The sequence below is a fragment of the Salmo trutta genome, chromosome 17, assembly GCF_901001165.1.
Source record: "Salmo trutta chromosome 17, fSalTru1.1, whole genome shotgun sequence".
Taxonomy (NCBI): domain Eukaryota; kingdom Metazoa; phylum Chordata; class Actinopteri; order Salmoniformes; family Salmonidae; genus Salmo; species Salmo trutta.
In genome coordinates this window covers 16,644,262-16,668,493 of record NC_042973.1, presented here as the reverse complement: position 1 = coordinate 16,668,493, position 24,232 = coordinate 16,644,262, and the positions used below count along the sequence as shown (strand labels likewise).

At 43.9% G+C, this 24,232-nt stretch overlaps 1 protein-coding gene across 7 annotated transcripts in view; it reads left to right on the top strand.

Moving 5' to 3' along the window:
* Positions 1–24,232, top strand: part of LOC115151723 (unconventional myosin-IXb) — a 114,007-nt gene that overhangs the window by 65,433 nt on the left and 24,342 nt on the right. For 6 of the 7 annotated variants that reach the window (XM_029695893.1, XM_029695892.1, XM_029695899.1 and 3 more), the window contains exons 12-26: positions 1–142; positions 2,124–2,319; positions 2,760–2,835; positions 5,478–5,591; positions 6,727–6,766; positions 7,019–7,141; positions 7,256–7,336; positions 7,438–7,548; positions 7,901–8,026; positions 8,113–8,262; positions 8,421–8,578; positions 9,775–10,911; positions 11,063–11,132; positions 20,378–20,484; positions 21,723–21,814. In XM_029695893.1, coding sequence (XP_029551753.1) covers positions 1–142; positions 2,124–2,319; positions 2,760–2,835; positions 5,478–5,591; positions 6,727–6,766; positions 7,019–7,141; positions 7,256–7,336; positions 7,438–7,548; positions 7,901–8,026; positions 8,113–8,262; positions 8,421–8,578; positions 9,775–10,911; positions 11,063–11,132; positions 20,378–20,484; positions 21,723–21,814 — 2,723 coding nt within the window. The remainder of the gene's footprint in view (positions 143–2,123; positions 2,320–2,759; positions 2,836–5,477; positions 5,592–6,726; positions 6,767–7,018; positions 7,142–7,255; positions 7,337–7,437; positions 7,549–7,900; positions 8,027–8,112; positions 8,263–8,420; positions 8,579–9,774; positions 10,912–11,062; positions 11,133–20,377; positions 20,485–21,722; positions 21,815–24,232) is intronic. The other variant, XM_029695894.1, reaches the window with a different exon arrangement.

Genomic DNA, 24,232 nt, shown 5'->3' with positions numbered 1-24,232 from the left:
TTTCCCCCGTGCCACTGACGAGACCCTGCTGGCCAAGTTCAAGCAGCAGCACCAGGGGAAGAAGTACTTTGTGCCCACGCCTGTCATGGAGCCTGCCTTTGTCATCCAACACTTCGCTGGGAAGGTCAAGTACCAGATCAAGGTAGGGATAAATGAACATCCACCCCCAAACACAGTCACAGGCTCCCTGTTTACTATCATGTACAGTTGAAGTCGGAAGTTTACATACACCTTAGCCAAATACATTTAAACTCAGTTTTTCACAATTCCTGACATTTAATCCTAGTAAACATTCCCTGTCTTAGGTCAGTTAGGATCACCACTTTATTTTAAGAATGTGAAATGTCAGAATAATAGTAGAGGGAATTATTTATTTCAGCTTTTATTTATTTCGTCACATTCCCGAGTGGGTCAGAACTCAATTAGTATTTGGTAGCATTGCCTTTAAATTGTTTAACTTGGGTCAAACGTTTCGGGTAGCCTTCCACAAGCTTCTCACAATAAGTTGGGTGAATTTTGGCCCATTTCTCCTGACAAAGCTGGTGTAACGGAGTCAAGTTTGTAGGCCTCTTTGCTCGCACACGCTTTTTCAGTTCTGCCAACACATTTTCTATAGGATTGAGGTCAGGGCTTTCTGATGGCCCCTCCAATACCTTGACTTTATTGTCCTTAAGCCATTTTGCCACAACTTTGGAAGTATGCTTGAGGTCATTGTCTATTTGGAAGACCCATTTGCGACCAAGCTTTAACTTCCTGACTGATGTCTTGAGATGTTGCTTCAATATGTGCACATAATTTTCCTTCCTCATGAAGCCATCTATTTTGTGAAGTGCACCAGTCCCTCCTGCAGCAAAGCACCCCCACAACATGATACTGCCACCTCCGTGCTTCCCTGTTGGGAGGGTGTTCTTCGGCTGGCAAGCCTCCCCCTTTTTCCTCCGAACATAACGATGGTCATTATGGCCAAACAGTTCTATTTTTGTGTCATCGGACCAGAGGACATTTCTCCAAAAAGTACAATCTTTGTCTCCATGTGCAGGTGCAAACTGTAGTCTGGCTTTTTTTAATCTTGGTTTTGGAGCAGTGGCTTCTTCCTTGCTGAGCGGCCTTTCAGGTTATGTCGACATAGGACTCGTTTTACTGTGGATAAAAATACTTTTGTACCTTTTCCCTCCAGCATCTTCACAAGGTCCTTTGCTGTTGTTCCGGGATTGATTTGCATGGTGTTTATACTTGCCTACTATTGTTTGTGCAGATGAACGTGGTACCTTCAGGCGTTTGAAAATTGCTCCCAAGGATGAACCCGACTTGTGGAGATCTTGGCTAATTTCTTTTGATTTTCTCACTGAGTTTGAAGATAGACCTTGAAATGCATCCACCGGTACACCTCCAATTGACTCAAATTATGTCAATTAGCCTATCAGAAGCTTCTAAAGCATGACATAATTTTATGTAATTTTCCAAGCTGTTTAAAGGCACAGTCAACTTAGTGTATGTAAACTTCTGACCCACTGGATTTGTGATACAGTGAATTATAAGTGAAATAATCTGTCTGTAAACAATTGTTGGAGAAATTACTTGTCATGCACAAAGTAGATGTCCTAGCCCACTTGCCAAAACTATAGTTTGTTAACAAGAAATTTGTGGAGTGGTTGAAAAACGAGTTTTAATGACTCCAACCTAAGTGAATTTTAACTTCTGACTTCAACTGTAATGTCTAGGGGGTTGAGGGAGGTTTCTTGTATTTGTGTAGCTCTTCATTGTTATTGACAGCATTATTATTATTATTGTTCAGAACGTTATTACTCATTCATGACAAAGCTTCCACTATTAATTTGTATTTTATTTAACTAGGCAAGTCAGTTAAGAACAAAGTCTTATTTACAATGACGGCTTACCCCGGCCAAACCCGGATGACGGTGGGCCAATTGCGGCCGGATGTGATACAGCCTGGAATTGAACCAGGGACTGTAGTGACGCCTCTTGCACTGAGATGCAGTGCCTTAGACCGCTGCACCACTCGGGAGCCCCCTCCTGTGTCAGACTGATTACAAACAGCGTCTTAGTGGTGAGTCTCTAAAACGGCCTCGGCATGCGAACCCACTCCTGACTCTTCTTGGCAGGACTTCCGGGAGAAGAACACGGACCACATGCGTCCAGATATCGTGGCTCTGCTGCGGAGCAGTGACCGGGCCTATGTGCGTCAGCTGATTGGGATGGACCCGGTGGCCATGTTCCGCTGGGGCATCCTGCGAGCCACCATCAGAGGCATGGCTGCCTTCAACGAGGCTGGACGCTGCTGGGCTGCCAAGAACGCAGGTAGAACATATACACCTTGCACTGTAGAAAAGTGGGAAGATGACTAGATATTATATACAGACATAGTACACAACTGGCACAGTGTATAGCTGGCAGAGCATTGATACAGCTTTCTGCTACTTAGAAATTAGGTGCTCATTGTTTGGGGAGAAACGGTAGCCTTAAATTTAAAAAAAAATTCTCCCTTAAGCCTCAGTCTGCCAGACTATTTGTTGTGTTGACTAGATGAGAAAAGTGTCTCGTTAAATTAAATCAAGGAAATACTAAACAGGGAGTTGGCCTCTGAAAGAACTCAACTGGATTATTATTTTTATTTATTTGACAAGCAGTAGTCATGGGGACCAGGCTTCTGTCCTCGTAGAGCCTTTAGGCATCTAATCTCATGTTATGTTTGTCTGTGTTCCTGTCTGTGTGTGGGTGCTTGTCTGTTTGTTCAACAGGTGTGCAGCGCCCTACTTCCAGGACTCCTTTGGGGGAGCTGCAGAGGTCCAACACGCCTGTAGAGAGAATGTACAGGTAAGACCCAGATCCACCACACAGATCTCTGACTGAGGGACACACAGGGAAGAAGGTAAACTACATTTGTCCCAATATCCACACTTCCATCCCACTTAAGAAGTGATACATTGGCCATGCATATTTTCCTGGCCCTAGCCATGCATACAAGATAGTATGTTAGTGTGGATCTTGAGACATTATGGGAGGGTTGGGAAACAGGCCTTCCTCTCCTCCACTGTTGTTTTGGGTGTGATGTCATGTGATTGGCAGATGGGTCTCTCTGTCCCCTGAGGCACACTGCAGATAGGCAGGAATTCACAGTGGTTACAATCTACCAGTGCACATGTGGAGCTAAAGCCCAATTCTTCCATCAGAAATCCACTTTAAAAGCACAACCCTACTAACTTGATCCAAGACCAAGTTGTCTAATTAATCTATACTATAAATATGGAAGATTGTATTTAGGATTACCCAGAATAATTTAAATCACTTTGCCTGATTGGGGTTCCTCATGGAGAACAAGTTGAGGATTGGATAATCAGTCAATCAATCAAATTGTATTTGTATAGGTCTTTTAAGAAATCTGTTTGTCTCAAAGATGACAAATGACAGGGTATCCGTTCAGTGGACTTATCCAGTGTCCCTGCGCCTAGGATGACATGAAGAAGACTCAGACGGTAATATCATAAAAATCACAAGATTCTTCAGGAAGTGTATCTGTACTGCGAGACAAATGGAACTCCCCATAAGCCTCTAGTAAATGGAACTGAATGAAACAGTTGGCTTGTGTGCCATCAGCTCAGTCAAATCCATAGAAATAGAATGATATGTATCTCTACGGTGGAATGAATCGTCCTTCATCTCATCCTGGCCTCTGTTTTTTCCCCTGCCCCTGGGTGACCCCGAGTGCTGTTCTCTTCCCTCCACATACAGGCTTCTATGCTATCTACTTTGATCACTCCGACAAGCGCCGCCTAGAGGCCATCGAAGACATCTTCACAAGCTGTTTTTTGCCGTAGCACTACACAGCTGATTCAAATAATCGAAGCTCGATGATAGGTTGGTTATTTGAACCAGCTGTGACGTGCTAGGGCAAAAAACAAAACGTGCACCCGGGGGGTAACTTCATGAAGGTTTGCCATAGGCATATATTTCTTTAGTTTGGAAAGGCAAAGCAGCCAGAGAAATAAACTTAATAGAATCATTGAAAACACTGCAAACATTGTCCTTTCTAATCATTGACAGGCTGCGTCTTGTTCTTATTCTCTTCCTCCTTTCTCTCCTCTTTCTCCTATATTTCCCCCCCTTTCTCGCTCTCTGTTTCTCTCCCTCTCTCGGCCATGGTAATCTGCCTCTTCATCCAGGTTTATTATGGTTAGTGTAGAACACAGGAAGGTGTTAGTGCTGCCATGCTCTGATAATTTACTCATTACTGGAAGGAAACTGGCAAGGCTGTGCACACTAATATATGATAGTACAGCATTAAGAACATGTGCACAGTAATACATAGTAGTAGTAAAGTTTGGTACATGAATCAGGTCAGGGAAAGTGCTATACATATAATGTCCTGGCGTAGTTGTGATGAGAGAGGATATGTAATAAACAATTTCCTTTGGAGAAAGTTCGAGGATAACATAATTGTAGTCTCGAAATGGACCAAAATCCCCTGTCGTAATATGAGCATGCTCAGAGAGGAACTGAGCAGTAAGCAAAACACCACCCCTAGCACCTTCCTTAGGCCCTACCCCTTATGTGTTTTTATAGATCTGATAGGTGTAACCAATATGGGGATAGATCCACCTAGGCTTTCGATAAGCTTAGGGGAGGTTCCTCCGTTATGCTTCCACCTATCTGGTTCCTTCAGACCTGAAAACACTGAAGAGGTGAGAGCTTTTAGGGGCTGTTCTTGGACTGGGCTAGTTTGTCTATGGTACCTTTTACTTACGGCCTAGCCTTTCCTGCCTGACCTCCTTTTGATTTAATTCATCAGATGTAAGTAGAGTATTATAAACTGCGTTGTTCGAGCCCTGAATGCTGATTGGCTGACAGCTGTGGTATATCAGACCGTATACCACAGGTTTGAAAAAACATTTTTACTGGTATAATTACGTTGGTAACCAGTTTATAATATCAATAAAGCAACTCAGGGGTTTGTGATATATGGCCAATATGCCCTCTTAACAACAACAGTCTCCCCTATTCACCACCAGTAGAACACCAGTCCAATGACCAATCCTAGTCCTCAGCAGTGTAACACCAGCATGGATAAAATACATCAACCAGTGAAGCTTTGATTCAGGAATGCATGCTCACAGTACTTACTTACAGGAGTATGGTGTGAGAGAACACAACCTCTGTCTTTCTATACTCTACTTTAGCCAGGGCTGGGTGGTCTGAACTGAAGCAGCATTAAACACCAGTTTTACATGATCTCAACTTCAGACCTCTAACTGGTCTGTTGGTGTGTTTCTCTTGGGAAGCGGGCTCTTTGGTGGTGGGGTGTTTTCTATCTTTTGAGGTGTCCTGACAGCGGTGTTTCTACCCCCTCCCCCCCTCTGTCCTCCCCTTATGCCCCATGCCCAACACCCCTTCCCGTCTCCTCCCACTGTCTCTTACCCTCATCTTCCTCACCCACTGTGGCCCTTGCTGGGTTGATTCAGGGACATGCATGCCCAGATAATCAGCTCCATTAAGGACTTGCAGCTGGACGGCGAGGACCCTCGCAAACTGCTGCAGTCCTGGGGTCGCCTGCGGTTCCCTCGACACCTCCTTCAGTGAGTCTGTAGCCCCTTCAGCTCAGCCCAGCTTGGCCTACCGTGGTCTAACCCAGCTTGGCCTACCGTGGTCTAACCCAGCTTTAACAGTGCTCAACCTCAGTCCTCCTGGGGGCTGAGGCATCCCCTTAGTTGCAAATCTTTGTTCCAGGCCAGCACTAGCACACCTGATTTGACTAAGAACAAATAAATCCTAGTCCAAAACGGGAAACAGAATTATATATTCAGATAGAAGACATAATTCCTAATCTCTCATGCTCAACATGTGACAGACAGTTTAAGACACAGGCTGGGTATTTGGCTGTTTTGAGACCAAACCTCATGAAAACATGAATCCTAGTTATTTGCAGATGGCTGCAAACAACACTAGCCTGCTCGTGATAGTGGACTGCAAAGCCCATAGAGACTGGCTTCCAATGTGATGTTGATTAGCATGAGGCTGATGTTGTAATGCAGCGAGGCTGTTGCCCATATGGGCTATAATGGAGATACAGAGGACTTGATGAAAGCTGGAGATGCAATGATGGCCTCAATAGCACAGCTGCTGCATGAACAAACATTACTCACATGAATGCATTGGCTTCTAGATTAAACTGTTTAAGGATGTGAAGTCTGAAAGAACCCAAAAGTTTGTTGGAAATCATAGCTTGTTTTAACTTATATAGAACTATGGCTGTTGGGTATAACATATGCAAGTATTTAACACAGTGAAGAAACAAAACTAAAGCCTTCGGTTGAGTCTCCCTTGAAAAATGTGTGCAGTGTTGACCGCACAAATTAACCACTGTAATAAACCCAAGGCTGAAATCGTTTAGTTGGGACATAGTAACAGTTCCACTATAAATCCAAGGCTGATATGATCAAAACAAGATAGCTGGAGGAACAGGTATCCTACTCCTATAAGCCCTATGGGTCTCATCCAGGCTGTCTTGATTGTTTGGCTGGATTCCCCCATCCGTGTGTCTGTCCGTCCGTCAGCCCACCCATACTCCAGGTGCAAGCCCTCACAACTCACTGACTGAGAATGACTCACCATACTAACAACACGGCTCACCTCCCAACGCGCTCAACACTAGACCTCCTCAGCGACATCGCTGTGCTGAGCCCGTCTCACTAACCTCTCCCTCTCCCACAGGAAAAACAAGAATGCCAAGCAGAAACAGATCATACCTAAGGTAAACTTACAGTATCATACATACGCCAGCTACGTCCACTCCTACATGCATACAATCTGACACATGACCTGTAAATATGACATCCGACCACCTGAAATTATTCCTATTTCTTCATTATCTCAGATCTTGATCACTAAATTATCTAATAGAAATGTTTCAAAATCTAACATTTTAATCATCCGAGACTATCAGCGACACTGAGGTGATGTCTGCAGACGTTTAGAACTCTGTGATGTTGATGCTATTCCTTAGAGCCTGTTGGACTCTCGCTCCCTGAAGTTCATTGTGGGTCGGACCCTCCACGACCGCACCGCCAAGTCTCTGCATCACCTCAACAAGAAGAAGAAGACTCCCAGCATTAGTGCTCAGTTCCAGGTCAGCTGATCTCACCATCAAATACAGCAGCCAGACAGCCACTAACATACGATGCAGATGCAGGACTTTATTGAAGTTAGTCTCATTGATATTAAATCCTTTTTACATTGACAGACCTCTCTGACTAAACTGCTGGAGACTTTGGGCAGAGCAGAACCCTTCTTCATCCGCTGTATTCGCTCCAACTCTGAGAAGGTAACGCCCCTTTTTTTCCTATTATGTACAACCAAGATGATGATGATAAATGATTATGATGAGTCCCTCTAATGATGTTCTGTGTATCTGTGTGTGTGCAGAAGGAGATGTGTCTGAACGAGACCCTGGTGCTGCAGCAGCTGCACTACACAGGCATGCTAGAGACGGTTCGCATCCGGAGGTCTGGCTATGGAGCCAAGTACACATTCCAGGTACACTGCACCTCTTTAATAACTCAGACAGCCAGAAGCAATGTCTGAAACAATATCTGTTGTTGATACTTGACATTCATTGTTTACCAATGAAAATAATTGCTTTATATCAGGGTTGTCAAACTCATTCCACGGAGGGCCGAGTGTCTGCAGGTTTTAGATTTTTCTTTTCATTTAAGCCCTAGACAAGAAGGTGAGGGTAGTTCCTTACTAATTACAAGGGAGGAGCAAAAACCCGCAGACACTCGGTCCTCCGTGAAACATATTCTTTATTTCTTGCATGTTAGAAGGAAAATTTTTTTTTAGCAATGTCTGTCAAAACAAAATAGCTATTATAAATGTGTACCTGTAGGAATTCATTGAGCAATTCCGAGTGTTGCTGCCCAAGAATGCTACAGCCTCCAAGCCAGAGGACATCTCGGCCCTGTTCCAGAGAATGGCGCTCGACCACACCACTTACCAGATAGGAAAAACCAAGGTAAGACAAGCTCACCTCCACAATTTCCTCACAGAAATACATTTTAATTGTCTTTTAATTGTCTTGAATTAATTTGCGATCCTCAGGTTTACCTGAAGGAGCTGGAGCGTCAGCAGCTGCAGGACACGCTGCACAAGGACGTGATGCGTAAGATCATCTTCCTGCAGTACTGGTTCAGGGCCCGCCTGGAGAGGAGGTACTTCCTGGAGATGAGACAAGCTGCCATCATGATCCAGGTAAGCCTTGTGATAACCCGTCCTGTACAGATGTCAGCTCAAAGATGCAATGTTTCCTGATACGAAATGCCTAGAAATCTAGTATTTTTCAATATCTATTTCTTACAAAGAAATTGTCAGGGTAATAATTTGTTCTTGCCCGTGTTCATCCCTCCCAGCATGCGTGGCGTAGACACCACAAGGAACGGCAGTGTCAAGCGGCCACGCTGATCCAGGCTGTGTGGAAGGGTTCCAGACAGAGGTCAGAGTACCTCCGCAGGCATACCAGCATCATGAAGATCCAGGCTCTGGCCAGAGGACACTCCGCACGGAGAAGGTACAGCACGAGGCCACACCACTGAAATATATTAATTGCTTAGTGTAGTATTTATAAAGTGTGAAATGCCTTGAGTTACCGGTAAACACTGACTTAGTTGAATTGAATTTATTTGGGTTAAAGACATATTATTTCTATTTATTATTTCTACTTTGCACTTTCTTCCACTGCAAATCTACCATTCCAGTGTTTTACTTGCTATATTGTATTTACTTCGCCACCGTGGCCTTTTTTTTGCCTTTACTTCCCTTATCTCACCTTATTTGCTCACATTGTATATAGACTTATTTTTCTACTGTATTATTGACTGTATGTTTGTTTTATTCCATGTGTAACTCTGTGTTGTATGTGTGAAACTGCTTTGCTTTATCTTGGCCAGGTCGCAGTTGTAAATGAGAACTTGTTCTCAACTAGCCTACCTGGTTAAATAAAGGTGAAATAAAAAAATAAAAATACAACAATGTACAATGTGGACCCAGAGGATAGCACTTAAAAGTTTTAATTAAAACACTTGTTTCCAAAGTGTTCCTCCGAGGTAAAAACAAATAAAGCATATAATGATTAAAAGAGAGACAAGATTACAACCAACCACATTGCATTCATTTATATTGACATCCTAAAAAGTGGCACTATACATTGCACATTTTCCTAACCTTAAAGGCCCAGTGGAGTCCTGTGTTTTAATATACATTTCCACACTGTGGTTAGAATAATGCTGTGAAATTGTGTGAATTATAGTAATGCCCTTTTAGTGTAAGAGCTGTTTGAAAAGACCACCTGAAATTTCAGCCTGTTTTGGTGGGATGAAGTTTTGGCCTGCCTGATGACATCACCAGGCTGTAAATGAGTTAATAGACCAAAAAGAGTTTCAAACCTCTAATAACCGCTAGTTTTCAGTTTTCCACTCAGACTTCTCCCAGACAGTCCTAGCAAAATTCTTCTTGAGAAATTGTTCTTGGCTAAGAACCTATTTTTGTTTCTTTTTTACCATTTTAATTGAAAACAATCACACTAAGGTACTTGAGATAAAAGCGACTGTGTTGGGCCTTTAAAAAACATATTCATCTCACATCATCTCTTACCTCGGAAACAAGCTATGCCTTGTATAGAAAATGCTATACAAATGCTTGGAAATTCCCAGAGATGCCTAACATTGTCATATGAATGTTGAACCACTACTGTATTATGTTGAACAGGTGCCATTCAATACGGGAGGAGAGGAGGAAAAAGGAGGAGGAAGACGAGGAGGCCAGGAAGAAAGAAGAGGAAGCCAGGAAGAGGGCGGAGGAAGAGGCAGAAGAGGCAGCCAGGCTAGCGAGAGAGGCAGCCAGGCTAGCGAAAGAGGCAGAAGAGGAGGCAGCCCGACTGGAAATGGAAGCAGAGGAAGAAGCATTTAGGAGAAAGAAAGAGGCAGAAGAGGAGGCAGCAGAATGGAGCGCGAGGGAGGAGGCAAGGCTGAGGCAGGCAGAAAGAGTCAACAAGGAACCTGAGACACAGGAGGAACCAGAGGCACAGGTGGCAGCTGAAAGAACTCTAGATGAGAGCCAACATGAGGATAAAGTCCCTGACAAGGAGAAGCAGAGGGAGGAGGCAGAAGATGTAGAGGCTGCAGCTACTTCACCTCTGGAGGAGGTGGAAATGAGGGATGCTTCTACAGTTTTCCAGCCTGATGAGGGCAACGGTACACAGGCTGAGGCTGGGCCCCAGCTGGAGGAGGAGAGCCAGGCTGTGGAGGAACTGGAGGAAGCCCACTCCAAGGAGCCTGAGGAGGAGGAGGGGACCAAGGAGGAAGCTGCCCCCCAGTCACCAGAAAAAGACAATGGGGCTCAGGCTGCTGCGGAGGCACACAGGTCGCAGGTCTCCAGGAGCCAGGAGAAGAGAGAGCAGCGGCGCCAGCGGGGCCTGGAGCACAGCCAGCGAGAGAGTGAGCGGGTTGCCTTGGCAGCCACCAAGGAGGAGCCTGTCCCTAAGATCAAAGGTCAGGAGGCAGCCAGCCGAGCCGAGGTCAAGCCAAAAGAGCGGGCCGAGCGGGCGGACAGCAAGGAACTGGACCAGTACACCTTTGTAGCCTGGAAGAAAGAGGCCAAAGCCACTTCCCACACCCCTGCACCTGTACGCCCCATCACCTTACGCCTGAACCCCCCCGAACCAATGGATGACAGGAACGGCCATAATGAGGTCCTGGGTCCAGGCAATCTGGTTCGCTACAGCCAACAGGGCACCATGAAGGAGAAGGCAGAGAAATGGAAGGGGAAGAAGACTGATGGACGACAACCAGAGGGCACCAGTCCTCCTGACTACCACAGCAAGGACAGGAGGAAAAAACATTCACCGTACGACATTCCATATCCTTGTGATATCTACAGTAATATTAATGAGTTATACTTGCTTTAGGATATCATTGTCTCTGCAACATGAGAAAAGACTGAGGATTGCCCCAGTTATGATTATGAATTTTACATCTCTGTCTCCCTTTATTTCCAGGAGTGGTGGAAACTCTCTTGATGTGGTGTCCCCTGGCTCGGACAATTCTGGTGCCACTTCCAACAGAGAGGTAACATTGCTATACTATTATAACCACCATTTCTTTTAAAGTTTTCATATTTTTTAATTTAGCTTTTATTTAACTAGGCAAGTCAATTAAGAACAAATTCTTATTTACAATGACGGCCTACCAAGAGGCAAAAGGCCTCCTATGGGGGCAAAGTAAAACACATCGACAAGAGACACCACAACATGTCAGCAGCAACACATAACACAGCATGACAACAAAATGGTAGCAGCACAAACACAGTACAAATATTGTTAGGCACAGATAACAGCACGAAGGGCAAAAAACTAGACAACAATACATCACCCGAAGCAGCCACAAGTGTCAGTAAGAGTTTCCATGATTGAGTCTTTGAATGTAGAGAGGGCGATAAAACTGTCCAGTTTGAGTGTTTTTTTTGCAGCTCTTTCCATTCGCTAGCTGCAGCGCACTGAAAAGAGGAGCGACCCCGGGATGTGTGCACACTGAAAAAAAATATATAAACGCAACATGCAACAATTAATGTTTTTAATGAGTTGCAGTACATGTAATGAAATCAGTCAATTGAAATAAATGCTATGGGTTTCACTTGACTGGGAATACAGATATGTATCGGTTGGTAGGGGCGTAGATCAGAAAACCAGTCAGTATCTGGTGTGACCACCATTTGCTTCGTGCAGCATAACATATCTCCTTCACATAGAGTTGATCAGGCTGTGGACCTGTGGTATGTTGTCCCACTCTTTAGTGTCTGTGCAAAGTTGCTGGATATTGGCTGGAACTGAAACACACTGTCGTACATCCTGATCCAGAGCATCAAACATGCTTAATGGGTGACATGTCTGGTAAGTATGCAGGCCATGGAAGAACTGGGACATTTTCAGCTTCCAGGGGGTGTGCATTATCATGCTGAAACATGAGGTGATGGCGGCGGATGAATGGCACAACAATGGGCCTCAGGATCTCATCACGGTATCTCTGTGCAGTCAAATTGCCATCGATAAAATGCAGTTGTCTTCGTTGTTTGTAGCTTATGCCTGCCCTTCCCATAATCCCACCGCCACCATGGGGCACTCTGTTCACAACGTTGAAATCAGCAAACTGCTCTCACACGCAATGCCATACACACTGTGTGCCATCTGCCCAGTGGCCATCGAAGTTCAGCATTTAGCCACTAAAGACGGTTACGACACCGACACAGTAAGCTCAAGACCCTGGTGAAGACGACGAGCACGCAGATGAGCTTACCTGAGATGGTTTGACTGTTTGTGCAGAAGTTCTTCACTTGTGCAAACCCACAGTTTCATCGGCTGTCCAGGTGGCTGGTCTTTGAGGATGTGGAGGTCCTGGGTTGGCATGGTTACGCGTGATCTGTGGTTATGAGGCCGGTTGGATGTACTGCCAAATCCTCTAAAACGACGTTGGAGGCAGCTTATAGTAGAGAAATTAACTTTCAGTTCTCTGGCAACAGCTCAGGATGACATTCCTGCAGTCAGCATGCCAGTTGCACGCTCCCTCAAAACTTGAGACATCTATGGGATTGTGTTGTAACAAAACTGCACATTTTAGAGTCCTTTTATTGTCCCCAGCACAAGGTGCACCTGTGTAATGATCATGCTGTTTAATTAGCTTGTTGATATGCCACACCTGTCAGGTGGATGGATTATCTTGACAAAGGAGAAATGCTCACTAACAGGGATGTAAACAAATTTGTGGGAGAAATAAGCTTTTTGTGCGTATGGAACATTTCAGGGATCTTTCATTTCATCTCGTGAAACATGGGACCAACACTTTACATGTTGTTTATATTTTTGTTCAGTGTATGTGGAGGATGAGGGTTGCAGTAGGTATCTCAGATATGGGGGAGTGAAGAGGGTTTTATAAATAAGCATCAACCAGTGGGTCTTGTGCCGGGTATACAGAGATGGCCAGTTTACAGATGAGTGTAGAGTGCAGTGATGTATCCTATAAGGAGCATTGGTGGCAAATCTGATGGCCGAACACCTAGCCGCTCGAGAGCAACCTTAACTGCTGCTCTATAAATTATGTCTCCGTAATTTAGCATGGGTAGGATGGTCATCTGAATTAGGGTTAGTTTGGCAGCTGGTGTGAAAGAGGAGCGATTACGATAGAGGAAACCAAGTCTAGATTTAACCTTAGCCTGCAGCTTGGATATGTGCTCAGAGAAGGACAGTGTACCGTCTAGCCATACTCCAAAGTACTTGTATGAGGTGACTACCTCAAACTCTAAACCAGGGGTGGGCAACTCCAGTTCTCGGGGGCCTGATTGGTGTCACACTTTTTCTCCATCCCTAGCAAACACAGCTGATTAATCAAATTGCATTCTAAACTGAAGATCATGATTAGGTGATTATTGGACTCAGGTGTTGGCTGGGGCAAAACGGTGACACCAATCAGGCCCTCGAGGCCTGGAATTGCCCACTCCTGCTCTAAACCCTCAGCGGTAGTAATCAAACCGAACCACATTACCTTTTTGTTTTGGAGGTGTTCAGAACAAGGTTAAGGGCAGAGAAATCTGGTTGGACACTAAGAAAGCTGTGTTGTACAGAGTTTAACACAAAATCCGGGGAGGGGCCAGCTGAGGTATAAGACTATAATCGGCATATAAATGGTTAAGAGCACTTCCTACTGCCTGAGCTATGTTGATGTAAATTGAGAAGATCGCGGAGCCTAGGATCGAGCCTTGGGGTACTCCCTTGGTGACAGGCAGTGGCTGAGACAGCAGATGTTCTGACTTTACACATTGCACTCTTTGAGGTAGTTAGCAAACCAGGCCAAAGACCCCTCAGAGACACCAATACCAACTCACAAGAGTCGAACGGTCTAACGCAGTGGTTCCCAAACTTTTTATAGTCCCATACCCCTTCAAACATTCAACCTCCAGCTGCGTACCCCCTCTAGCACCAAGGTCAACGCACACTCAAATGTTTTTTGCCATCATTGTAAGCCTGCCACACACACACTATACGATAAATGTATTAAACATAAGAATGAGTGAGTTTCTCAGAACCTGGCTCATGGGAAGTGACAAAGAGCTCTTCTAGTACCAGGGCACAAATAATAATAATCAATAATTTTGCTCTTTATTTAGCCATCTTTGTTCATTGAAAATTGTGAATAACTCACCACAGGTTAATTAGAAGGGTGTGCTTGAAAGGATGCACATAACTCTGCAATGTTGGGTTGTATTGGAGAGAGAGTCTGTCTTAAATCATTTTCCACACACAGTCAGTGCCTATATTTCGTTTTCAGTTTTTGGTTGCAAAGGGCATCAGTGTCTTAACAGCATGATTTGCCAAGGTTGGATACTCTGAGCGCAGTCCAATCCAGAAATCTGTCAGTGGCTTCTGATTTAAATAATATTTTCACAGAACCGCTCGTTGCAATTTTGATGAGGCTCTCTTGTTAAGATATCGGTAAAATGGACTGGAGGCAGGGCATGAAAGGATAACGAATACAGTTGTTTGTGTCATCCGTTTTGGGACAGTACCTTCGTCTGGGTAATTGTGCACCCGACTCACTCCGGTGCTTTGCTATGTCATATTTGACATTGTCCGTAAGCTTGAGTTCATTTGCACATAAAAAAATCATACAATGACAGGGAAGAGCTCGAACGTCTTAATCATAGCCTCAATTTGGTCCCACACATTGAATATAGTTGCGGAGAGTCCCTGTAATCCTAGATTCATATCATTCATGCGAGAAAAAACATCACCCTGATAGGCCAGTTGTGTGAGAAACTCGTCATCATGCAAGCGGTCAGACAAGTGAAAATTATGGTCAGTAAAGAAAACTTTAAGCTCGTCTCTCAATTAAAAAAAAAAATGTGTCAATACTTTGCCCCTTGATAACCAGCGCACTTCTGTATGATGTAAAAGCGTTACATGGTTGCTGTCCATATCATTGCATAATGCAGAAAATACATGAGTGTTCAGGGTCCTTGCTTTAACAAAGTTAACTATTTTCACTGTCGTGTCCCAAACAAAATTCAAGCTGTCAGGCATTCCCTTGGCAGCAAGAGCCTCTCAGTGGATGCTGCAGTGTACCCAAGTGGCGTCGGGAGCAACTGCTTGCATGCGCGTTACCACTCCACTATGTCTCCCTGTCATGGCTTTTGCGCCATCAGTACAGATGCCAACATGAGCAGCAGCTACGTTTGGCTACATACGGACCCTTAGTGGAATTCCTGCGAGAGAGTAACGGTTAATGTGATTGGATGTTCGATATTTGACTAGGCTACAATATTTGATATTGTGTTGTTATTTCGCTGAACACTAGATGGTTTAATTATATTTTTGGCAGTGAAACGAAGCTACTCAGGCAAGAAAAAAACCTCACCCAAATGTATAGCCCCGTTGGAAAATATAACTGGACTGTTTGAAAATGTGAAGGGGAAAAAATGTAGGAAAAAACTTTTTTAATGTGAATCACACATGCCGACGGCATTGCGCGTACCCCTGGGAATACCTGGTCTAACGTATCAAAAGTTTTGGCCAAGTCAAAAATAGCAGCACAACATTGCTTAGAATTAAGGGCAATGGGGACATCATTGAGGCCCTTTAAGGTTGCAGTGACATATCCGTAACCTGAGCGGAAACCAGATTGCATACCAGACAGAAAAATATAGACATCAAGAAAGTTGCTTATTGCCAAATTTTTCCAACACTTTTGATAAATGGGAATTGGCCTTCAACAGGATCAGCTTGATCTCCCCATTTAAATAAAGGGCGCATCGTGGCTGCCTTCTAAGCACTGGGACCCTCCTCAGATATAGACAGGTTTGGCAATGATAGGGCTGCAACCTTAAAGAAGAAAGGATCTAAACCATCTAACCCAGATTGTTTTTTGGTGTCAAGTTTATGGAGCTCCTTTAGCGCCTCAGACTCAGTGACCGCCTGCAGGGAGATGCTGTGTAGCGGGGCAGGGGGAAAAGACGACAGAGCATCAGGGTTAGTTGCATTAGAAGATGAGGAAGTCTTGGATGGGCAAGGACGCATGGCTTAGTCAAATAGGAATCCTGACTTAATGAAGTGGTGATTAAAGAGCTCAACCATATGCTCCTTGTCAGTAACAACCACATCATCAACCTTTAACATGCAGACTACATCTGCCACCGGGCGCATGTCCAGCCACACCAGATGTGATCAGGACATGGAGGTTGAAATATTAAAATGAACTCTGAACCAAATATATTAATTTGGGGACAGGTCGAAACACACATGAAACATTCATGGACATTTAGTTAGCTAGCTTGCTGTTGCTAGCTAAGTTTTCCTGAGATATAAGCATTGGGTTGTTATTTTGCCTGAAATGTACAAGGTCCTTTTTTAGCTGGATCTTTTGTAGAATATCGACCCATTTTGAGTCCCATAAAATTGTGTGTTCTCTAGTCCAAAAATGTATCCACAGATAAAAGGGTAAACCTAGTTAAAATCTAGAATTACTAGAAACTATGTGGTGGTTGGGTTGGCAACCAACGTTAAGGTGCATTGCTGCAACCAACTGGAGTGTGGACCTTGTGCATCTTTCAATCACCCAGATGGGTGTATTCTCCTAAAAAACTGTGGAGATGGGAGAGGCGAATGAAATTGTGTAACGTGTACATTTATTTTGCAATGCTCGCGCATGCATTTATTTTGCAATGCTCATGCACGCAACATGGCCGATGTTGTCCGCATTTAAGGGACATGGGCAGCTGTGACGAGGAGGGTTTATTCTCCAGGTCTTTCACCGTTTTCCAGAACTTCTTGAGGTTAGACCCACAGAGCGAGACCTGCTCCTTAAAGTAATTAACTTTGGCCTTCCGGATAGCCTGCGTGCACTTATTTCTAATTTGCCTGAACTACAGCCAGTCAGCCTGAGTATTTGTGTGCCGAGCTTTTCGCCAAATGTTTTTTTTTGAGAAGGAGTAAGTCTGCCAGATCACGGTCAAACCAGGGGCTGAACCTGTTTTTAATTCTCATTTTCTGTGTGCATGCTTGTTAACAATACCACTGTTAATATATTTAAAAAATAATGTCCTAGTATCTTCAATAGAGGGGATCAAGCTGATTCTATACCCCTTTACAGAGGCCAGGTCATGAAGGAAGGCTTTCTCATTAAAGTTTTTCAGCAAGCGTCTGACAAATCAGGACAGGTTGTTTAACTGAGCAGCCATTACGAACACAGGCTGTAAAGCAGTGATCACTAAGGTCATTACAGAAAACACCAGACTGATACCTATCAGGATTATTTGTGAGGATAACATCAAGGAGAGTAGCCTTTTCTGTGTGTTTGGACTCCTACATTGTGGGTTGGTAATAATCTGAAAGATTTAGGGAGCAAATCAAATTGTTTGGTGACAGAGTTGGTGGAGACAACAGAGAACTGAAGGTGTTCCTTGGTAAAGATTGCCACTCCACCACCTTTGGAAGATCTGTCTTCAGAAAAAGGTTATAACCAGGAAGGTTAACATCAGTGTTCAGAACACTCTTTCTTAACCATGTCTCAGTTATGACCAACACATCTGGATTGGAACTGTGAACCTACACTTTCAATTTATCAAGTTTAGGTATTAAACTAGTGGTGTTAACATGCAAAAAAAAAAACAGGCTTTTACAAGAGCAGAAATCAGTGAAGCAGAAATCATCAGAGCACAATATATCATCAGAAGTAATACAATCGGGGCACGGCAGAGGACAGGGAGAGCTCTGCATTGTTGATTTTTTTTTAATGACTATAATTTGCATCAGATGGCAACAAGATCATATTGTACTGCAGTTTCATCAGGTAGCATGAATACAAGCTGGAGGGAGAGGGTTAGAGTAGTATGGGAGGCTGAGAGACAGAGTCACAAGTGCAGGAACAAACTTTGTCTGTCTTCACAGTCGGGTAAATGAGCAAACTCATAGTCAACAAAGTGAGCAGGAGTCATTGAGCAAATAGCGCAAAGCACAACAAAAAAGTAAAACGGCTTGGAGCCAGCCATTGTAAGTTCAAAGAGTCACTCGCCCCAACAAAATAAGGTGAGAGAGTAACTCTTTGAGCCCAGTAGGCTATAAAAGACTGAGATAATTAATATTGGCCTACTATTTATTAATTTATTTTAAAGCGCTTCTGAGTAAAGCTCACAGAATAAGATTCACAAATGAATTGGCCTACATAAAATTCAGAGCAGTCCAAAATCTGTGTGTGCGCTGAAGGCAAGCGAAAGCTTGGGAGAGAGGGGTGAGTTTGGCAGGGTTACCTGTACCAGACAGGTGGAGACGGGCCAGGGGAGATGGGGAGCAGATCGCCGGGTGGGATCCAAGCAGCAGGCAATGGGAGTAGGTGTCACACCCGCTTGGGGGATGCTTTGTCGGGAGGCTGAGTAGAAGAGGAGGCGCTCGACCTTACCGGACAGGTGCGTGGTGGAGCAGATAAAAACATCCGAAGCGAAAAGCTGAACGAAAAACGTTGGGCGAAGACAAAACCAAGACACCAGTAAAAATGCTGAATTCCAATCCCAGATCAAACAGCGATTTAAAGTAAAGAGCAAAAAAGTAAGCACTGCATATGTCCCAGCATCATTGTGTGCCTTGCCCTTTCTTATGAATAGTTATTTTCATCAAATACGAAGGCAGCACATCAGATCTGAACAGGATAAGGCTAGCATATCACATTCTTCATTCATGACATTTGAATGAAAGCTTACTGTCATTGTACTTCTCTGGCTCTAATAGGTCAGAACACGTTACCATAAACATTCCAAACACAAACGTTGACTAGCTCATAGACATCGCCTTTTAAGAAAAGTTAAGAAATGGAGGATGGGACGTATTGGACCTGCTTCCCTTTGAGCGCAAGGGCCTGCTTGGGCCCACAAGGGACAAAGTCCATGGATAAGGTATAATCACAAAGCCAGAGCAGAGCTTGCCACCACAGAGAAACGGAACCCTGCCAGTTAGAGCCAATCTGGTGCATCCTAGCACACCTTTGGCTCTTAATCTCTGGACTCCAGTTTCGGGCCTTTTTTGCCCTAGTATTTAACCTCATCATACACTTCTTTAGATGTAATGAGCATCATCAATAGGCTTGGGAGTGTATACACTCCATGGTTGATCAACCCCCACAATGAAACCCTTTCTGGTCAACTGTCATGATTTGGGGGTTTTATCAGAGGTGGTCCTTGGCATTTGTGTCTTCATGGGTTTTTTTCACACAGGACTATTATTTTATCAAAATTGTATAAAACATTTAATGTCATGCCCATGGCAGCAAAAAAAATTTGTAGTAACTTGGCTACCATTTTACAAGGCTCTTACTGTAATTGTGTGCCTATAGACTTGCATCTGCATTCGGCAGTGTTTTTGGTCGATAACTTTCCTAACACACAACCACTCTCATTTTCCAATTGAATGATTCATTTGCTATTTAAATAACAAGTGGTCACAGGTTATTTTGAGGATTTGACTCAATAATTAACCAGTTTTCCTCTTAATCCACCAACAACAACAATGTGCTGCTGGGAATGAACATGGGTGTATTTTTCAGGTGATAAAATGATATGAACCTCTTCCTTAATTTGTGCAATGGATAATGAGTAGTGGTGAACTTTGAAGGTGATTGTCCCTCAGGTTGGGTGTTGATGGAAGTTGGGTAGGTTGGGTTCTCATGGAGGTCTATTGGAAGTTGGGTAGGTTGGGTTCTCATGGAGGTCTATTGGAAGTTGGGTAGGTTGGGTTCTCATGGAGGTCTATTGGAAGTTGGGTAGGTTGGGTTCTCATGGAGGTCTATTGGAAGTTGGGTAGGTTGGGTTCTCATGGAGGTCTATTGGAAGTTGGGTAGGTTGGGTTCTCATGGAAGTCTATTGGAAGTTGGTTTGGTTCTCAAGGAAGTCTATTGGTTGATATAGGGGCTGCAGGTAGCCTAGTGGTTAGAGCGTTGGACTAGTAACCGAAAGGATGCAAGATCGAATCCCTGCGCTGACAATCTGTCGTTCTGCCCCTGAACAAGGCAGTTAACCCACTTTTCCTAGGCCGTCATTGAAAATAAGAATTTGTTCTTAACTGACTTGTCTAGTAAAATAAAGGTAAAATAAAAAAAATATTGGGTTGGGGTCATTCTTGATTGCTGGAAATGTCATCTCTTTTTCCTATCGCAAATGAAACTATCAAGTTTTACCAAGGCATCATCTCCTCAAACTGTGTTTTCAATCATCTGCTCAACATGATGGGAATTGTACAGTATAGTTTGAATCTTCACATTGATCTTATTGTTTGTCCCTGCAGCTCCAGTCTGCTGTAGAGGATTGGTCAAAGAGCAGCATGAAGAGGAGGACCCATGACACCTCAGGCCACCAGGACACTGTCCAAACTCCACCGCCCACCCCAGAGAGGTACACTGCTTCAGGGAAACTGTTAGATATTTTACAGCAGGATGGGGGACAGAGCAGTCCCGGCTGATTAACGGCTGATTTGTTTTGGGTTGTGAAAGAGACTGGGTTGGACCTAAACATATTGGCTTTGTTTTTAGATGAGTCATAAGAGCATTCCAAAAGCTTTTGGTAGATCACGGCATAAAAAGGTTTTGGAACTAGCGGTATAGAACCTTAGTTGGCCAATATTATGATTTGATGCCTTGGGTTTTGGATGTTAAAATGCATACTATGATGTCCTAAGAATCTCTTCCAGATAATCCCAATGATCAATCAAATGTATTTATAAAGCCCTTTTTACATCAGCAGTTGTCTCAAAGTGCTTATACAGTAACTTGGCCTAAAACCCCAAACAGCAAGCAATGCAGATATAGAAGCACGGTGGCTAGAAAGACAGGAACCTAGGAAGATGGTTGAGTGTGATGTTAATGTACAGAGACTGATGTAACTGTGGAGGAAAACCCTTCACTAGACGATCTCATCCACCCCGGAGGTCTGAGGCAGATAGCACATGGGAAAACACTATTCCTTGTGTAATCAAACTGTCTAGCTCCTTCATATGGCACGTTGCACAAGCTAGAGTTTCCCATATATAGCTATAGAGGCAGTTTGTTATTGGAGGGGATAGATTCCGGAAATTCCTTAACTTAATTTACTCTGAACGGATTGACTTGTTCCCCACTTTTTGGGATGTGCTGTGCCTTACTGTTCCAACGTTTTTATCAGGCTGGATGATCAAAATATTAGCCTTTATTTTGATTTTGTTTAAAGATTGTTACCATGGCACTCATTGAGCAGAGTCGCTCTATAAACCCTGAAAATATGTGATGCTGGACTGGACAGATGTGAACATTTATTACTGTAGGCTTACGTAGAAAAACCCTCTGCCCCTTGACATTCACAAAGATTCAACATTCACATCTCGCACTTCTGATCACTAAAACAAAGCATGTTTTATCCAATTCTCCTGCATGGTGGCAGATGTGATCAAATGGCAGATTGTATTTCTGTGTCAAGTCCGAACAACAGGTACTCTTGTAATTATGTTGTTCATATTAGTAGGATTGGATACATTACTCACCTGTGCCTATTTACAGTCAAACCCATTAAAAACCATAATATACATCAATAACACATCAATAATACACATCAATTGACTCCTACTGTATGAGTGTGTTGAGTGTTTGTGTGTGCTGTAGATCCTCAGGGTTCCTGAGGAAGATCCTGAAGAAACGTTCCCATAAAGAAGCTCATACTCCTGACGATGGAGACCTGAGCGACCGAGGAGAAGGTTAGAGGCACCAGGATGCAGCCTTGGGGCACACCAAATATGTGACCTGACCAGGAAAATCTCTGGGTCCTAGTTCTACAATAGGCTATAATAACGAGAGCGTACATTTTGTTCCTGGTCAAATCACATGGTCATTCAAAGTGAATATCTCATATGTTGACATCACTTCATTATCCTAGATACCCGATATGGCACGTTTCCATCTGAAAAAATCTCGTACTTCTCTACTGCCCTATTTAGCTTGTCTCCAGCCTATCTTGTTGCTATGTAACTGTTAGGTTTCTGTCAAATGACTTGTCAGTCAGTGCCTTTAGTAGCGTATACTGTACAAGGTAGGGAGTTTCTCTGGGACTGTGAAATAAGGTGGTATTTGTGCTAAGATTCAGTCTGGCCTGGAAATGGCAGTGGTCTTACTCATGTGAAGGTGCTGGAAGAGGGCAGTGATGTAGGGGGTGATACAGGGTCAGTCACTTCCTGAACATGAGACAGGTGTATTTCTCCAATGGATTTGTTTCTTAAATAAGTTGCTTTCTGGTAAATAATTAGTCAAGTAGGATTAAGCTCTATCATAACATAGTTTGGACCTTTCATCATCATGTTTTGACTGTGAAACTGGCTCTAGCCTCTTGCTATGGCAGTGCGTCACAATTTGGCGTTAGAGAGAATTAAAAAGGACATGTTTTGTCAACAAAGTGATATGAAAATACAAAAAATGAGTTTGGAATCAAGTGAAGTGTTCATTTCCTGGCCAAAACAATATATGTAAAAGGCTCTCAAGTCCCAAAAACGTCCATTTTACAGCTTGTTGAGCCTTTTAGTTTTAGACCTTTGATAGCTATCAGATCCTACAGAAAAGTTTAGGATCTCTCTAATCGAAGCCAGGTTTTTGTCTTTAGTTCCTTCATATGTTTTTTGCCCAACACCTACTGTAAGGTCAGTGCCTTCAGAAAGTATTCATACCCCTTATTCCACATTTTGTTGTATTACAGCCTGAATTCAAAATGGATTAAATGTTTTTTTCTCACCCATCTTCACACCCCATAATGACAAAGTGAAAACATATTTTTAGAAATTTTAGCACATTTATTTAAAATAAAAAACAAATGTATATTTACATAAGTATTCACACCCTTGAGTCAATACTTTGGAGAAACACCTTAGACTCTGCTGTAATCGCTGCCATTCTGGGTAAGTTTCTAGGCGCTTTCCACGCGTGAATTGTGCAACATTTTCCCATTTATTATTTTCAAAATTCTTCAAGCTCTGTCAAAAGGGTTGTTGATCATTAATAGACAACCATTTTCAGGTCTTGCCATAGATTTTCAAGCAAATATACTGCTCAAAAAAATAAAGGGAACACTTAAACAACACAATGTAACTCCAAGTCAATCACACTTCTGTGAAATCAAACTGTCCACTTAGGAAGCAACACTGATTGACAATAAATTTCACATGCTGTTGTGCAGGTGGAAATTATAGGCAATTAGCAAGACACCCCCAATAAAGGAGTGGTTCTGCAGGTGGGGACCACAGACCACTTCTCAGTTCCTATGCTTCTTCGCTGATGTTTTGGTCACTTTTGAATGCTGGCGCTGCTTTCACTCTAGTGGTAGCATGAGACGGAGTCTACAACCCACACAAGTGGCTCAAGTAGTGCAGCTCATCCAGGATGGCACATCAATGCGAGCTGTGGCAAGAAGGTTTGCTGTGTCTGTCAGCGTAGTGTCCAGAGCATGGAGGCGCTACCAGGAGACAGGCCAGTACATCAGGAGACGTGGAGGAGGCCGTAGGAGGGCAACAACCCAGCAGCAGGACCGCTACCTCCGACTTTGTGCAAGGAGGAGCAGGAGGAGCACTGCCAGAGCCCTGCAAAATGACCTCCAGCAGGCCACAAATGTGCATGTGTCTGCTCAAACGGTCAGAAACAGACTCCATGAAGGTGGTATGAGGGCCCGACGTCCACAGGTGGGGGTTGTGCTTACAGCCCAACACCGTGCAGGACGTTTGGCATTTGCCAGAGAACACCAAGATTGGCAAATTTGCCACTGGCGCCCTGTGCTCTTCACAGATGAAAGCAGGTTCACACTGAGCACATGTGACAGACGTGACAGAGTCTGGAGACGCCGTGGAGAACGTTCTGCTGCCTGCAACATCCTCCAGCATGACCGGTTTGGCAGTGGGTCAGTCATGGTGTGGGGTGGCATTTCTTTGGGGGGCCGCACAGCCCTCCATGTGCTCGCCATTAGGTACCGAGATGAGATCCTCAGACCCCTTGTGAGACCATATGCTGGTGTGGTTGGCCCTGGGTTCCTCCTAATGCAAGACAATGCTAGACCTCATGTGTCTGGAGTGTGTCAGCAGTTCCTGCAAGAGGAAGGCATTGATGCTATGGACTGGCTTGCCCGTTCCCCAGACCTG